Genomic DNA, 18,179 nt, shown 5'->3' with positions numbered 1-18,179 from the left:
GAATTATTCCTTTCTTGCTTCTGGCAGTCAGCTTTTTGTTAAATGCCCACCTCCCACTCCTGCTCCAACCCCTAAATGAAGAATGCAGAAAACTGTAGTCACGTGGGAGACCCAGCCTAACTGCATCTGAAACCCGGAATCACCTCTGCAATGTGTCATCATCATCAGCCACTGCAGGGTGAAGGCCTCTTCCATATTCCTCCGATTAAACCAGTCCTGTGCTAGCTACGTTCACTTGACCCCTATGAACTTCTTAATCTTATCGACCCACCTAACTTTCTGCCGCCTCCTGCTACGCTTTCCTTCCCTTGGAATCCAGTTTGTTGCCCTAAGCGACCATCGGTTATCCTCTCTTTGTACTACATGTACTGCTCATGCCCATTTCTTCCTGATTTCCACTAGAATATCAGTAATTTGAATTATTAACTCACTCTGCATGCTTCCTATCTTTTAATGTTACCCCTACCATTTTTCGTTCCATAGCCCCCTGTGTTGTCTTCAAGTAGAACCCTTTTCGTTCGCCTCCATGTTTCATCCTCATAGGTGAGTACAGGTAAAATGCAACTGTTGTATGCTTTCCTCTTGAGCGATACCGGTAAGCTGCTAGTCATAATCTGCGAATACTTGTCAAATGCACTCCCTCCCATCTTATTCTCCTAGTTACTTCCCTTTCATGATATGGATTTGCGGTTACTTCCTGCCATAAGCAGACATATTTGCCTACTATTTCCTGTGCTTCCCTACCTAACATAATATTTAAACGTAATGTAACGTATGGAATGTTTAAAGCAGTGAAATAAATATTTGAAGGATCACCTGAAGTGAAAGCACTCACTATTGTTTTTTATGCTGTGGTGTTACGACAGTTCTGAACAGAGCCCAAAAATATGGCACAATGATCTACTCAATGAATTCAGCATTAGGATTGGTTGGCTGCATATCCTAAGTTGGCCGAGGCTCGACTATCATTTTAGGCTATTTAGGGTACACGAATAATTGGCACAAAATGCCGTGAGGCCAGAGAGCAACGCGCAGCTAGAGCGGCAAAACAAAATTCCTGCGGCAGAGCATGGCCAGCACGTGGAAGGCACTTCATTGCCGACAGCTGTGGCTGTCGCTTCATCCTAAATTGGTGTTACCCTCTTTGGCACTTTGATGGACATAGGTCCTCCCTCTAGCCACCATACCTGAGGCACAGTATCATGGGACACAGTCTGATCAGCTATTGGATATCTATTTTGCCCCATTGCTAACGTCAGGCCTATAAATGCCGCTGCATTGCAACTATGAATGGGTGCAGCGATTTTGGCAGCAGTTTCTCAATGTGCCAACAGCGCCTGACTGAGCTGAGCATGAAGATTTGAAAGTGTGTTTGAATTATGCTTGCAAATTATTGTCCTGCTTTCACAAGAGTGACGATGTCGGATGGCATTATGTAGGCCTTCACAAAAGCAACAGACAACTTCAGTTTGAGGAACTTTTGAGACATCCCCTCACTGATGCACTCCACGCCCTTATGCCTTGTACGTGCACACATTAGCTGAATTCAAGACGAGGGCTTTGTCGGACTGGTTGGTTCATGTTGAATGGAAGGAAGAAACAGCTCAAACGGACGGGACGTAAAGAAAGGCGAGACAGACACATGAGCTGATGTGTCTGTCTCGCCTTTCTTTATGTCCTGTTCGTTTGAGCTGTTTCTTCCTTCCATTCAACATTAGCTGACAAGGGTATACAGTCAGATCTCATTACTACGAACACCACATTAAAGAAAATTTCAAATTAACGCATTTCTTTAAAATCCCCAACAGATTTCACATGCTTTCAATGTTAAAACATTTCAGAATTATGAATTTCAATATAGCGTGTATTTGACATTAGCATATGTATCTTCAGTAATCTAAGAACATCAGTATTACAAATTTGGCTAAAATGAACAGCACCGCAGCTAGCAACTCTCACGTGAAGCCGCTGTTTCTGAGTGTATGGTCCATGGACTGTAGCTATAATCATCAGGATATCTAGTGCCAGCTCTTAGCGCCACCACAGAGCTCTGGTTTAATATGCAGTAGCCAGCAGGCCTTGCCGACTGCCTTTTTTCTGTCTGTCACAATCTGTGTTGTGCGTCATTCGGCAGTTGGTCGTTCGTACCATTCGCGCGTACGGGAAGGTATTTTTTTTCTTCCAAAGTCTGTGCGAGAAAAGCATGAGTTATTCGTTCGAGCGGCACAAGAATTAAGATTAGCAAAAGATTAACAAGCCATGATGCCACACAGAAGGAAAATGCAGCAACAGTATGAAATGCGAGGGCTATGCGCAACCTGTTCTCACAAAGAAATCTCTTAACTGGGCCCAATTTTTTTTGCTGCATTATGAGTTCATTCGAACAATTTTCGCAGTCTCAATGACAGATTGAATTTTTGCAAGATCACTTTCGTGTATTTCCACATTAGAGATCAGTGAAAGAAAGCAAAGATTTTCAGAAACAAGCAACAGGCTGAAACAGCTGTGGCAGGTCAGTTCACATGGAAAGGCAGGGAAACCACCACTGATGCCATTTTTCGAAATTATTTTCCATTCATCCAAGTGAAGAACAATGAGGGAAACTAAGATATAAGAAATGGGGAAAAAAATTAACGGCGATGGTCTTCAAATTGATTCTCAAATGAAGCTACTAATGCATATACCTTGTAGATTAATATTTCGGACAACATAAAGCCATAAGCATGCAACATTCTAGCCAAAAGACCAACTCACATGAGCCTCGAAGCACTCGTCCACTTCTTTCCTAAGTTTCTCTTGCACCTGAGGGTTCAGCGCGAGGTAGTAAGCTGCAGCAGCCAGTGTTGAAGCAGTCGTGTCTTGCCCCGCAAGGAAAAATGCCACACACTGAGCCAGGGCTTCATCTTCTGTGAGTGCTGTAAAAGTATTAGAATGAAACTGTGTTAGCAGCGATTTAGAGGTCAAGCAGCTCCAGTACTGGCATTGCACAGCACACGAGCGCCTTGCTTTTCGTCTCCATCAAAAAGTGGCCGCCGCAGCCGGGATTCGACCCTATATCCTTGGTCACAGCAGTTAAGCGCCATAACCACTGTGCCACTCCAGCGGGACTTTTGTAACATAGTGTGCAGTTCCAAAACCAAACCTGCATCAGTTATAATCAGAGAGTGACTTAACATGTCACACCCTTTCTTGATGTGGAAAGCAGAAGACCAACTACTCCAAGCAGGAGGTTTTCATAGACAGCAGTAGCTCACAATAATCCACGTCTCTGATGGCCACCTATGCATGAGAGAAATGAAGTAAACCAACAACTTATACAGCTACTGCATTAATAGGAGAATATCTAAAAATAACAACTCGGCACCAATAAAATTGTCAAATTCAGTTTTGGAAATGCGGTTTCAACTAAGAAACGTCAGTTTGCTCGGCCGTTGTTAGCTGGCCTTTGAAAACGAGTTACATTCAATAAAATATGAAAAATACTATAGTAGTACCATGAAAAAAAAAACACGGGCAAGATGCGATGGCAGTGCAGTTGGATAAGAAGAACCGTTGTGCGATTTTAAGTTGTGCTCCGGTCGCCACAACGCATAAACTACTTACCACTTGCCAGCAAAGCACTGTTATTTTCTATCATCACACGCCGAGAGCACTAAATAGCCTGAAACTGTGCTAGGGCGCCATCGAAAAGCATCACGTCCTGGCTACTATGATGATTCAGTGGCAGTTAATCCACACTGGTGCCATCAGCATGTGAACCATATGATGCCCCACTTCCTCTCTCAGCTCAGCACAGCAAAACGCAATCATAATATAACAGCCTAGTCTTTAGAAGCAGATTTCCATTTGTGGGTTTGTCTCTGGGTTACTTCATTCTCCGTGCATTAATTTTTTTTTTATGGCAATAGCAATTATTTCTACAAAGACAGATTCAAGTACTACCATTTGCATTTTAATTACTGGCAAATTTGCATGCACTGTTTGTGCATGCTGCACACTTGTGACCACACAAAAATGCTGTATTAAAGGGCTCATGAATAGCAATTTACTAAAATTATAGAATTGCTCAATAATAGGTATCCCATCAATCCTCTCTGTAGCGCAAAAATTTTTAAGCTAGCTTTATTAGTACTGAACAAATGGACAATCAAAAATGATGCGCCTCCTCTCCCCCCAAACTCTACCCACGCCAGCGCGCAAGAAAAAAAAGAAGAAAACAAGTGACGGTGGTTTGGTTTGGTTTGTGAAGTTTAATGTCCCAAAGTAACTCAGGCTATGAGAGATGGCGCAGTGGAGGACTCCGGAAATTTCGACAACCTGCGGTTCTTTTAACGTGCACTAACATCGCACAGCACACGGGCACCTTGCTTTTCGCCTCCATCAAAAAGCGACCGCCGCGGCCGGGATTCAGTCCCGCATCCTTGGGAACAGTTGTCAAGCGCTGTAACCACTGTGCCACCCCGGCGGAAATCACGACGGCCCCGGCCACTTTACTTGGGAGCGTGTAACGAGCGAGCCCACCCAGTAGCCCCGATGATGTTAGTGGGGAGGTTTGTGCGTGCGGGCGGCAAGCGGTCGCCAGGAGCCCTTTTTAAAGATCACCTGCAAATAATCAACTGCACGGAAAGTTTTAAAATCTGGATCGAATACTCAGAAAGACCACCTATATGGATTTTTTGCATTAGAATATTACTGCAAGTAGCAATTCTGGAGCCCTATACATCACCGAAAATGTCAATAGCAAGATTTAAAATAGGGCGCGAGTGTCGTTTAAATAGGATGAAACAGAATAGTGGGGTGCCAGTATGCATATGCAAAATATTGACGCCTGAATAATTAAGGGTGCTTTTAGGTGTGGTTAGAGCTCCCTTATCTGCACTGACTCCATTTTTAAACTGCCTTGTAAGTCACTCGTGGATACTAAAATTCAATGGGACACAAATACTTTCATTTCGCACCAAACAACAAATTTGAAAAAACATTAATTAAAAAGTGCAATCCCTGCCTGCAGCCAAATTAATGACATATTTCATCACATTACCACTGTTAGCAGCATCTACTAGCCACTGCTAAAATATACTTTCATAATAAAGGCACCAAAATATATGCTAAATATGTAGGCTTATTTTGACATTCACAGATAATCTGATTGGCCTACATTGGTGGCTTGCCCTTACTAAATTTTCACACGGTAATTCCATCGCAATATTCAGGTTGATTGAATGTATTTAGTAATGACATGCACCTGGTCCGGGAAACAGAAACTGGAAACCACCATTGTTGACAATCCCTGCCTTCCTTGATAATATTACACCAAACAGAAAAAGCCAAAATGAACTAGCGCAAAAAAATTTGTTTGGAAAATAGAATGCATGACCCCAACTACTGGTTTCTGTGCATTCCATCCATTCTCAGAACAAACCAACATTGATCTACTGCATTTCTTCAGTCAGCTAAGCTCACTAACCGAAAGGCTAGATTGGCCCATAAAATCAATTTTCCATTTCTACAGACTGAACCAGGCAAATAACCAATGTTTAAAGATGTTGGTACGAACAAGGCCTCGAAACTGACTCTCGGTGTAATATTCAGAGCAACTAACCAGCAATGAGGCATCTCTCATAGCCTCAGTCTCTTTGGGACATTAAATCCCACAAACCAAACCTAACCAGCAATGAAGCAGAAAAAAATTTCTGATGAGTGCCAAGATATATGTGCAGCTAACACTACAACAAGACACTTTGCTGCTTGCCCCGAGTTATCGATCATACCATTTGAAGATGCCCTTGGTTCTGAGTTCGCCTCTGACCCAATGTTGAACAGCTTGCTCTCTGCATCAATTGAGCTTTCTGCTGCCATAGCAAAATGGCCCTGTTTGGCATCTATCATGAGCTGCAGGAAGTCTTCTTGGTGCTAGAAAAGAGGCACAGATATTCAGAGAAAAGAGTTCAAGCCCTGAAAGCAGCCTGAACACCATGATTTTACAGGGAGAAAGATAGAAAGAGCTTGAAGACATTATGGAGCAGGTTTCTTAGCTATGTGGCTCACATTTCACTTGCTGCCATGCGCAAGAATTTTAAGTTTAGGCCAGAAGAGGTAACTTTAGTAATGATGTCACACACCAGCATTTTCTCCTCCCTTTCAGCCATGATTTGCCGGAATAGTTGCCGGAAGTACTCGAATGGCGCTGCTGCCTTTGCCTCAATCCTGAGAGTCTTCAACAGACCAGGAAAGAGCACTGAAATAATGTATACAGACAGGAATAATTATAATAGGGGAGTAATTACTCGTTATCATCCCCCCAAGTGAAACCATTTAACTACAAAGAAAAACTATACAGCTTTCACAAATGCTTCACAGTTGAAGAAATATTGGTCAGTGCTACTCCATGACTGAAGCATAGAACCACTGCCTGCCCTGGGCATTGCATTCTACCAAGTGAAATTACTACTGCACAGTAAAACAGTAATCAAGGTGTTCGTGCTCTGATAATATTGCGTTGTGCTGCTCAGAGAAAAAAAAACAATCTCAGTCAAGCAGCTGGCTTCTTCACTCATACTTCACATAGATGTAGCATTTGGCTGCAGGTTTTGTATTATAGAAAGGTGTGCAAATAGTTGCAATTTCGAATACGAACCAAATATATTTGTTATTCAATTCGTATTCAAAAACCGATATTCGAAATTTTCTAATATTCGAAAAGTACCAATATATAGAAAATTTTTGAATTTATTGCTTTTTCATTGCACTGTGCGCTTCACTGCAATTCTTAACGGCGTGGACTGTGTAATGAAGCACCCTCAAAATGCGACGGAGCCATTTTGTGAAGAAGGACCTTCCTTTTTGTGAAGGGCCTTCCCTTTTGTGAAGACGGCTTTCCCAACAGTGTGCAAAGCAAACCATTTGACGAAACCGGGAACAGATGTCGTTTTCGCTACTATTTCATCTCAAATGCAAACAACCATCATGCAGGTGTTCATCAGACAAAATTACTGGGACGCAGATATTTCAGTTTTTTCAGGTCCATTTGATGGGCATTTTTTCTGGTGCCTAGAAGGCTGAATTAATGAGAGTTTATTGTATTTAGCAGTGATATTGCAGATCCACCTGGTTTCATGCAGGTGCTTCTTGTATCAAAACCAGCTCACAAAGTTCTGCATAAATTTTATACTGTATTTTTCAGTAGAGTATGCAGCAATTATAGTTTTATTTTGACTTCTGAAATAAACAAAAAAAAATATTGCTTTTTTTTTTTTAATTCCCAACTATTTTTTTTTTTTTTTTTTCACTTGTCAGATATTCATTATTCGATTCTAAATTCGAAAGGCATCGTTTTCCCATTTTCGTATTCGAAAATTTCTGCATTCGCACACCCCTACTTCACACAGTGTTTGGACTGGGTACTTGCCCGAATCAGTGGGAGTTAATTGAATGTCGACCATTATACGCAACAATGTTGGACCTAAGAAGACTTTCACACTAATTATAGCCATAACATCATCTCTCGCCTCCGAAAGGCAGGAAGCCCCCTTCATTTGGCAAACGGCATTTACTTGCTTTTAATATTGTTGCTAGCAACAGCTGGCATATTGCCATCACAACTGCAGCAAAGACATGTTTCGCAGTCAAGCATCGCTATACGCCATGCGCAGCGCGTATAGGGGCGCCACTGAATGACGCGTAGCAGCGGCCGTCGGAACCCGAGGCAGGCCCCGTGCGGCAAGCGTGGCCTTGGTGCGCGCATGCGATCTGCTGTTTGTGCGCATCTCACGGGCACTTACACAGTAACAGCGCGCACAAGGGGATCACAATGTATAATAATCGTCATGTGTTCAATATCACGGCCGTCTGGAACTACATCACCTCCAATGCATCAAGTGTCTGCTGAAGACGAGCGTCAACAAGGTTGCGTACGAAGTGGTGCTAATTTCGAGTTTCCCGCTTTCATTACAACGCCACGCTAATTCGTTCATTCCTTGACCTATGAACCAATGTTCTTTCTTTGCTTAATGGTACACGCTTGCTTCGTTTATATGCAATAAATTGCTACAGCAAACAAGATAGCGTCATCGAAACTGCAAGCGGTTTCGTACCGGTGCGACCGCAGGAAAAGCCAGCGAGCTTGAAAACCAGCATTTTAAGCATAAAAAAAATAGCGCATATAGGGCTGCTGTAGCAAGAGTTCAGATTTTTCATGCTTGTGCTTTATCATTGCCTGTACAGCATGAATTTCATGTATTCCGTTGTCAAAAAGGCAGAGCGGGTAAAAACTTTCATGGGGGAGTGAGATAGCAGAAGAATTATCAGAAAAGCTGCATCACAAGTTAGCGCAGGGCATATTAGATTAAAATTTTATATCCTATTTTAATATTGTAACATCATCTTCATTTCATGCGTATTGCCCTCGGGCACAACTTCAGAACTACAGCGCGCTTTATAACCAGTTCTAGAGCCATTAGTCTGAATAGCAAGTGCAGTGACATGCTATGCTTTCATAATCTTGCCAGACAACAGGAACACTGGCTCTAGCCTTCAAAGTAATTGCATGGCAAGTTTCATAACGCATATTGGCAAATGTCTGTTCAATAACTCGCCACAGTGGCTCAGGTTACTGAGGAGGATTGAGTTATCGAGACCGAAGTCGACTGCGCCACATGCGTTTAGGTGCTGAAATGCAAAATGCAACCGTGTGCTGTGCAATATAAATGCACGCTTAAGATCATCTGGCTAAGCGTTTCACTAATCTAATGCATATTGTATCTTCCCAGCTAGCGGAGGCTACCAAGTTTAAACAAGAAGTGTTCACAGAAGGTGCAATATGACAAGCAGAAAACAGTGAAAACATAGTTATTACTCAGCCGTGCCACATGAAAAATTTAATGCCATTTCCATCGAATGACATTCCTTCAAAATCATATTTGTTTGCTGCTACATGAGAAAATATAATGACATTCGATGAAAACGACATTAGGTACCGAATGAGTTTGCTCATCCGAATGCGATCAACAAGGAAATATGTTATCTCTACACCAGAGACTCTGTGAGAAGATACGCCAAAAATAAACTACAAACGTGCCACCTGCACTAAATACTACTGTGCTCCTATAATTTTGCAGCTAGTCATCTATGTGAAATATGCCATATAGCATCGTAAAAAGAGAACTAGCACCCATAGCTGCCAGCCAACCCGTAGCCACCGCACTCAGCGCGGGCGGAACAGGTCGCTCCTGCTGCCGCGGTCCGTCGGCGCCGAGTCGCTGACACGGCGGATTTCTTTCGCCACCTTCAGAAAAGCATGCTCTGTTGATCTTAAATAATACGCGCTTAATTTGATGAAGGAATCTAAAAAAAATTATCTTTACTGAGGATCGCTGTTATGTAACGAGATTTTAGAAGAAGTGATAACAGCAATAAAAGCAAATTTCTGCTCACATTAGCAGCTGCCGCCGGTGTGATGCAGCTTATCCGCTGCTAAGATATTGCCGAAGTTACACCTTCCGTTTACTGTAAGACAATTTGTGAGAAAATTGAGCTGATACTAAAGCAGTTTTATGGATATGAAATTTACTATTTCCAAGGAGCTTCCAGCTACGGCTTTGATGCGAAACCATTTAGGCGTTTAGGCCTAGTGACGACTAGGGCCTAGCACATGGCCAGAGCGCTGCTGTCGGCCGCTATCGCGGAGAGCGTCGTTGTGGTAAGCTCGCAGTATCTGATGTAGCAAGTGTTACAAATCTACTGTATGTTTTTTTCATAAGGCCAAGCTCGGGCATTTTTCGACGGGCCTTAATACGCCGAGCGAACGATCTGGCGAAAACGTACGGGAGTCAACGAAGCTGTAGTATGCTTCGGCGTAGGGCGATACTCGAAGGTTCTATAAAAGCGCCGTCGGACAGTAATACTGCCTATTTTATGTGTTGCTCTTGACACTTGCTTTAGTGCGCAAAGTGTATGTTGTTGAAACTCGTACGCGTTTCGCAGTTGAATGCAGACGTGCGCACCTTTCGTCCCCTTTCATAAACAAACGCCGCCGACGCTGCCGGTAACTTCGTAATTGGTAGTCCTAATCAACAGGTTGTTTACAAGAGATGCAAGAAATGAATGTCAATTGAAAGGCTGCTTTCGTTTGCAGCGCCGTCATCCTCGCAACATATTGAAGGCGCACCAACATTTGCATATCAATTGCAGTTACCATAATTTGGAAATGGCATTAGCATGGGTCGTGTAGCAGCGCGTCTAAAAATGACATTAACCTGAACAAATGTCATTCGGTGGGTTTACATGCGTCCTGCGTCGAACGCTGCGATTCACGGCCGCCGTCGTTCACGTGAATCATAACTGGAAACCTATACAAACGTGTTCCTTGCAAGGTTTTATGTCTGTTCGAAAAACCAACTGCGCAGCAATTCTTCCCGGACATTGCTAATTGTTGACAGTGGGGTTACATCCATTAAACTGCGACCAAAGACAAAAACACGACGCGCGAGCATAGACGCAGACATGAACAGCGCCCGACCGAGCCCGCTTATGCTTTGCGGCTTTGGCGACAGGCGGCGTTGCCGGCATTTTGCGCATCGCGTATATACTATGCAGATCTTCGGTTATTTCTTACTAATTCAAGCAAGCACCCAGCTAAAATGTAGTATAATATGAAAGTTACCTGCCAAACACTATCGCTGCAAGAAATATGTGTGCAAATGAGTGAGCAGTTAAGCAAAATGATCGGTTTATAGTTGTTTTTTTTTTCTAATTTCTCTGAGCAACACACTCAGTATTCTCTTGGAAGCAAATAACACCGTGACAGTCAGGCAGCAAAGGATGTGGTCTCACTTGAGAGGAGCTGCAAAGGTGAGAAACCCATTCCCAAGGCCTCCTGGGATGCTGTCACAAACTGATTGGCTGTGTCTGTGTAAGAGTCCACCTTAGTGCCAAATGCGCAGCGAGCAATGACATCCAGCGCATAGTGGCTATAGACCCTGTCAGGTAGGGTTTGGAGGTAATCAAATGGGAAGAGAAAGCTCAGGGTAAGGCCACGCCAGTAAAAATAGGCACTAATAATATTATTCAACATGTCCAGCTGGCACTCAACAAGACATCACAGTCCAGACTCAGCATGCACACTGCATACCTTGTGCCAACCATAGGACCCCAATGTTCAACCTCCCCATAAAAAACCTCGCTCAATTATTTGGTAGCGTGTGCATTCACAAAATTATTCACACACCAGATAGGGCTCTACTTACGTAAAGACACGGCCAGAAAGGTTGCTGATGGCAAGGATTTAACCTGCGGCACTTAAATTGTATTTGAAACAAAATCTCCTCTTAAAATGAAGAAATAAAGACTGAAAGATGTTATACGTTGCTTTTTGCGTGTTCTAGAATTACTGAAAAGATAGGAGTTCTGAAATGTCGCGGCTAATTTCAGTATTACACTGAAAGAGGTCAGGTAAACTCGAAGACTGACAGCACAACAAAAAACCAAAAATAAATATATAAAGAACACAGAGGCAAGAACAAAGCACATCTGTGCATTCTCTCTGTGTCCTCTTGCTTTTTTTTTTTTTTAATAGTTGCACTTGCGCCATGGATCAGCAACGAGCCTGTACCCTTGCCGTAGAGCTCACACAAAGATATATACAGCATTTATTCTGAGTAAGTTTCGAGATGGTATGTTCACAAGGAACCCACAAATTGCTGTGCCTTATATAACTGAGAACAAAATCATTTAGGAAAATTTTAGTTTTACAAAGAAGGCTCCTATAAGATTACCCGAGTTGTACTAAAAATGCTACGTATCCAGTTTTGTCAAATTTAGGAACGTCAATGCATTATTGCTAGCTTTTTTGGATTTTCTGAAAAATACGTGGATTAGACCCACCTTATATTTTACGAATTTTGGCTCAAGCTGTACTGAAAAATAAATTTTACTTGTAAAAAAAGACTAAATTTCTATGAAAAGCTATCCATCGCTGGTGGTTCCGTGTTCCCCCATAAATGGGTAATACAAACCAACCATGAAACCACTGTCAGAAGGTGCAATGTTGTACTGACTTCCGTAGTCAACCAAGTGGGACCAAAATCCATATCTGAAACTCTATGACTGCCCCGCCAAATGTGTCACAGTTCTGGTATTACATACTCTATCCATCTTGCCATGCCTGTTGTCTTTGCTAAACCCTTCTTCAAGGGTACTGCTACTGCCTTTTGTGTTCGCCTCTCCTGTTCTTTGCTACGAGATGGTGCATCCGACACTGTGCGATGGCATGCCGAAAGCCTCAACAGTACTTTCAACTGTTGCTAAAACTGCACATAAAACAAGAGGGCAGCTTTAGCCTTTGTATAAAAACATGCAACCGTGATCTGAATGTCTTAATTTTACCAATTCGTAAGCAAACAAACTGCCATGAAACATTCTGAATCAGCTTTCATGGTCGGACATGCAGTGGCCACAAGTTGAAATTGCTCAATGTATCGACGGGATTCTCAGATTACACAGAGTTTCAGTGATTGTGCTAGGGATCCTACAAATTCCCCGCAGTAATGCTGCGTGCGATCAGATACACTACCCTGTGAACAAGACTAGAAAAGAGTTTCATTCATTGTCTGTGACAATACTTTAAACGTCTTCTGATGCTAAAAAGACACTCAAGTGGAACTTGCTTCAGGTAAAGGTTTGATGCGGCAAAAATCGGCAACAGCAGAATCATTACCAACATTAATTTTGACCCAGTGGAGTTTCATCCACCTAACTAGAACAAGGTATTCCCTGTGCAGATGTGAGCAGGCTTGTTGCCCCTCCCCCCTCTGCTTTCTTCCTTTTCGATACTCGTCACAGTTTTACAGGTTTTATAGACTGGTAAGTATGATAAATCTAACCCAGCTGCCCCTTTTGGAAACACGCAATACACCTTTCCCGAGAAGATGAGATGACCTGGTCCGTTTGACCTGAGAAACATTTTTAAAACCTTGAGCAAACACATGGGCCACAGCTCAAACATATGATATGGTACAGGTAACGGATGGAATCACTACAGGGCATTTGGCAATAACTGAGATCTATAACTGTGCTCACTCTTTCATGTCAGTGTCCTCCTCGTTTCCTGCAGCCTCTTCCAAATGGTTGCAGGTGATCTTCACACATTCCTGGACTAAGTGAAACATCTGCAAACAACAGGTTGCTCTTTGCAGCACAGCTTCTCATCTGTCCAAGAGAGAGGCCGGCAGAGAAGCTTAAACCTTTCAACATGCAAAAAGTGATGACATGAGTGAGAAAAGCACGCAGAAGCTGAATTTAAAATTTTGGCTACAGGTAAATCAGTTTCCACAAGATGCATTAAAAAAATCCTTGCTGGGGTATATTCGTGAAGCAGAGTACTTTAACACCTAAGGTAAACCACCCTTTTATTTAATAATCACTGACCAAAATATGTCATTGGATTATGGTGGAAACGATAAGACCTTGCTTCATACAGTACTGATCTAGCACTATAATATCCAAGAAACAAAGATTTATAATTTTAATTTGTCACTGAAAATTCCATAATACTGTCACAGTGTTGGCGACTGGGGCTAGATTAATACCACCACGAGCACCATTTGATCAAGTCGGCATGGACCTTCTCGGTCCTTTCCCTCGGTCCTCTGGTGGCAACCGTTGGATAATCATCGCCACAGACTATCTGACTCGCTATGCCGAGACCAAAGCGTTACCTAGTGGTACAGCGTCTGAAGTTGCCCATTTCTTTGTACACCAGATCATACTACGGCACGGTGCTCCTACCTGTATTATTACTGATAGAGGGACTGCCTTTACGTCAAAAATGATGGCCGAAGTCTTTCATCTCAGTGGTACGGCGCATCGAAAAGCTACTGCTTACCATCCGCAGACCAATGGGCTGACCGAAAGGCTTAATAAGACCATCGCGGATATGCTGGCGATGTACGTCGACGCCCAGCACAAGACTTGGGATGCGATCGTACCATATGTGACGTTCGCATACAATACGGCAGTCCAAGAGACTACACGTTTTACGCCGTTTCGCCTCGTTTACGGCAGGGAGGTTCGGACGATGCTGGACGCAATGCTCCTTACCAAACAGATACCGAACTTTGTTCTGACGAGCAGTTTGCCCAAGATGCTGAGCAAGCACGCCAACTAGCACGCGTCCACATCACCCAGCAACAGGACAGGGATTCACGCCGGTACAACCTCCACCACAGACAAGCTTCCTACAACACCGGGGACCAGGTGTGGGTGTGGACTCCTGTTCGACGCCGCGGCCTTTCAGACAAGCTAATTTGCCGCTACTTCGGACCGTATAAAATCGTGCGACGCATCAGTAACGTCAATTACGAGGTGCTCCCGGATGGATCAGAGCACACAGGCCGTCAGCTACCTCGTCCAGAGACAGTTCATGTCTTGCGACTGAAGCCGTACTTTGCACGGTGACTGACAAACTACATCTACAAACTTTTTTTTGAGGGGGGGAAGTTGCTTTTGTACGCTTGTGTGCACGTGTAACTGTGTGCGTTACGCTTAAGGAGGGAGGAATGCCAGGGGGCGCTCAGAGTGAAAGACGACGTTGAAGTGAATCGGCTCCGGACTCGCAGGACGTATCTAAACCTTGGACCGTGTGATTCTACCTGTACCGGCTCTGTTAATCTAGCCCCAGTCATTGCGACGACGTCGTGGCTACTGGTAGTCATGCCCGAGGGGGAAAACTCAGGTGGTAGGCCTCGTTGCCTGCGGCTAGTGCGGTGAACGGGCGTTTCCTCGAATATATGACCAGCACTCCTGCTTAGCGTAGGGGTACGGGACATCAGACCTGACCTCCACCAGATTTGCCACGGTGTTGGCGACTGGGGCTAGATTAACAGAGCCGGTACAGGTAGAATCACACGGTCCAAGGTTTAGATACGTCCTGCGAGTCCGGAGCCGATTCACTTCAACGTCGTCTTTCACTCTGAGCGCCCCCTGGCATTACCAACTGAGGCAACCTCATGCGGCAAAGTGACATCATTATTGCTGTGGTACCTCACATGACCACACCTCAAGAAAATATTGCTGATTTTCTAAAAGTGCGCACTGTTCTTTATTCTCTCAGGAGTGCTCGTCATGTTTTACTGCATTTTGTATGCTCTCCAGTTTGCCAAAATCCACCTCTCCTTTCACATTGCCTATGATAAGCTTGTAACGTGTATCACAAGATGGCGCCTCAGTGTTTTGAACTCCTTGGACAAAGTGGTGATCAACGTTACTAGCAGTTTCACAGCTCGCCAGGAGAGGCGTCCCTAGTGGCCATCGCGTGAACTAACAGCGCACCAGTCAACTCTTGGTCCTTGCTGGGCGCGTTGTCTGCTACATGCAGAGCGGAAGCATGGAGCAGCCGGCACACACGTAGCTGTTACGTGCTGCCATTGCACTCTACACGGTTAGTGCAGTTATAACTACATTACGATAGTTTTGGCTTCAAAAGCACGCATTACCTCTGAGAAAGCGTTTGTGTGATGCGAAATTTAATGCCGTGAAACAAGTGTGACAGCGTTGTCAACTTGCTCGCCAGAATTAACGTTCTAGTAATGTTGTCTACTCTTCTGTTTCATTTTTTATTACTTGATATTGTACGCAGCTCGTACAGGTGAAAAGGCGTCACGATTGCCACAACCAAGAATTGAGAAAAACGTATCCGAAAAATGCCCATGTCATTTCGTATTAAATTGTGGCATAGCTATTCACTGCGCAGCGTTCAGTATGATGCCATGCAATTTCGCACCTTCTTTTCCAGTTTCAGTACAATTTGTGACAGGGATTCAAGCCATCGACATGTGTGCCTCGAATTTTATGCTGTTCACTGTAAACGCAGGGTGTGTGCCGAGAAGATGCTGCGTCTTCCCTCTAAAATCAAACCAAATACTATACGTACGATTGCCAACTACGTGGCAGCCTCTAGATGACTAAAATTGGCGGGAATGAAGTGACAGCGTTAAAGGCGCTGTCGCGTCCTCTCTTGAGACGAATCTTATCGTTCTGCTATATATATATACATACATTTTTTTAATATCAGGCTTCTTCATGCTGGTTGGCATGCTATGCACCAGGAGCAAAGAAGCCTATTGAAACGATTGGAAGTCCGTCATTTGTTCGTGTCACTGATAGACGTCCTCGAGATTAAAATGAGAGCACAACCTCTGCGTAGAAGAAATAACTTACTTCGAAGTGAACAGTTTCTGATCTGCATTTGGTTTGGTTTGGTTTGAGGGGTTTAACGTCCCAAAGCGACTCAGGCTATGAGAGATGCCGTAGTGGAGGACTCCGGAAATTTCGACCACCTGGGGTTCTTTAACGTGCACTGACATCGCACAGCACACGGGCGCCTGCATTGATCTGCATTTAGAAAAGGAACTATACTGAAGCGCTCTCGTGATGTATGTAGTTTGTGTAGCAAAGCTTCATTTGTTTGCTGGTACATATTTCGAATGCAACAAGCCTTATATACCGAAGAGAAAGCACCCTAATAATCGTGCTGCCCAGTGTGTTCCAACCTATCAGTGTACATAGCGCAAATCGGATAGCTGAGCTGCTCAACCAGATTTTAATTTGGATCATTTTGAGTTCGTCGCAATACTAGCAATTCGAAGAAAATTTGAGAATTTTAGCAACGATGAAATAGACGAGCCATCGGGCCGAAGAAAGTTGCTTGTAGAGAAGACTTTTGCCATTGAACGGTTGTCACAGCAATGATGTTGCGCATAAACTTCTCATATCATGTGAACTGATCGTTGATTACGTAGACACTCTTCTGAAGCATGTCAATGAAGCGAAATTGTGCACGGTGCTTCCAACTCAGAGCTAATGTGAAGCGAGGAGACATTCGACAAGCAAGATGATCACAAAAATTAAAATATCTTCTAAATAACAGAGCATGCGGTGCAGAAAACGCATGCTGTGAGCTTGAGAAGAAAACGAAATAAAGAAAATGAATGAATAATGCTTTTATTTGATTGAATGAATGACTCTCGGCTGCTGTTTGGATAATAAACGGGTTAGGAGGGATGGGAAGTGTAGCTTCTCGCTTCTTCACTGTTCTTAAAGCTGTTTCTCATTGTTAAAAGATAAGCCTCTAAAAAGCTCAGAAGAGGATCTAGCTCGGTATTACAAGCTAAGCGGGCAAGCACAAAAGCAAATAAGCTTCTGAATGAGCTCAAGGTATGCTACTAACCAAGCATATGAGCTCCTTAATTCACGCATTGAAGTGCATTCGCTGCAAATATGGCTTTTGTTGTTGAAGCAATACGAAATCACATGCACAACAAAAGATGGTCAGGGAAGATAGGAATGCTAACGCTCATCTCTCACTATGCAAAAGAAAAAGGATTATGCTACCCACTCAAACATTTTCCAAAAGAAGTATAATGTTCTCCTGTGCACTGCTTGTAACCTTGCAAATGCTTGTCTATGTTGATGAAATCAAGTTCTGGTTGTTTCCTGCATTTCATTAGCGTACAGCATTAAAGTTGTTGACAATATTGCATTTCTGCTAATTTTTTTCTTCTTGCGCTAATAAATACACCTTAGTTATTGTGGCAAGTTGGGCGGGTTGGTACATAGTTCTCAGAAAAGTAGTACAAAAAAAGAAGCGGACAAGGATGAGACGATAAGGACGGGCATGTCGTCCTTTTCCGCATCTTTTTTTGCGCTGCTGTTCTGAGAAATACCTTAGATTCGTGCAGTTAACTTCTAACGTCCTTTCAGGCGCTGTGGATACCTTGAATATCGTGTTTTAAGACTGAAGTCCAGTGCTAGTTTGAAATTACATTAACTTCCTCTAAATGCAGTAAAATTATGTCGTGTTTCTTTTCTCTCTGTGTGTGTATAAAAGGGAAGGGCGAATCTCTCAAGGGCGCGACTTGATTACTCGCAATATAAATTTTTTGAATAGACCCATAAGCTTGTTCAGTCATTTCCTTTCGCAGCTGCATGCCCATTCTCACTGATTCCTCTTACAGTAAACTCATTAAATAACTCTTCACATCTGACATTGTTTTAGATGACACAAGAATATATACATATATATATTCTTTTTGTTACACTGCTATTACGGCAGTGCGAGAGTGCTGATCCGGAGCTATATTCCATGCCACACCTCAAAAGTAAGACACTAAGAAAAGCGCTTCTGA

General features: G+C 43.3%; 1 protein-coding gene across 3 annotated transcripts in view; it reads right to left on the bottom strand.

The window, feature by feature from the left end:
- LOC146186181 (cytochrome P450 3A24-like) overlaps nt 1-18,179 on the bottom strand; it is a 44,809-nt gene that overhangs the window by 9,379 nt on the left and 17,251 nt on the right. For 2 of the 3 annotated variants that reach the window (XM_084607076.1, XM_084607077.1), the window contains 5 exons: nt 13,075-13,163; nt 10,831-10,976; nt 6,123-6,238; nt 5,772-5,913; nt 2,755-2,915 (listed from right to left, as the gene is read on the bottom strand). In XM_084607076.1, coding sequence (XP_084463202.1) covers nt 2,755-2,915; nt 5,772-5,913; nt 6,123-6,238; nt 10,831-10,976; nt 13,075-13,163 — 654 coding nt within the window. The remainder of the gene's footprint in view (nt 1-2,754; nt 2,916-5,771; nt 5,914-6,122; nt 6,239-10,830; nt 10,977-13,074; nt 13,164-18,179) is intronic. The other variant, XM_084607078.1, reaches the window with a different exon arrangement.

This window comes from Amblyomma maculatum, chromosome 6 (assembly GCF_055883805.1).
Source record: "Amblyomma maculatum isolate TAMU_Amacu chromosome 6, ASM5588380v1, whole genome shotgun sequence".
Classification (NCBI taxonomy): Eukaryota; Metazoa; Arthropoda; class Arachnida; order Ixodida; family Ixodidae; genus Amblyomma; species Amblyomma maculatum.
This window is presented reverse-complemented; position numbering and strand designations above follow the sequence as displayed.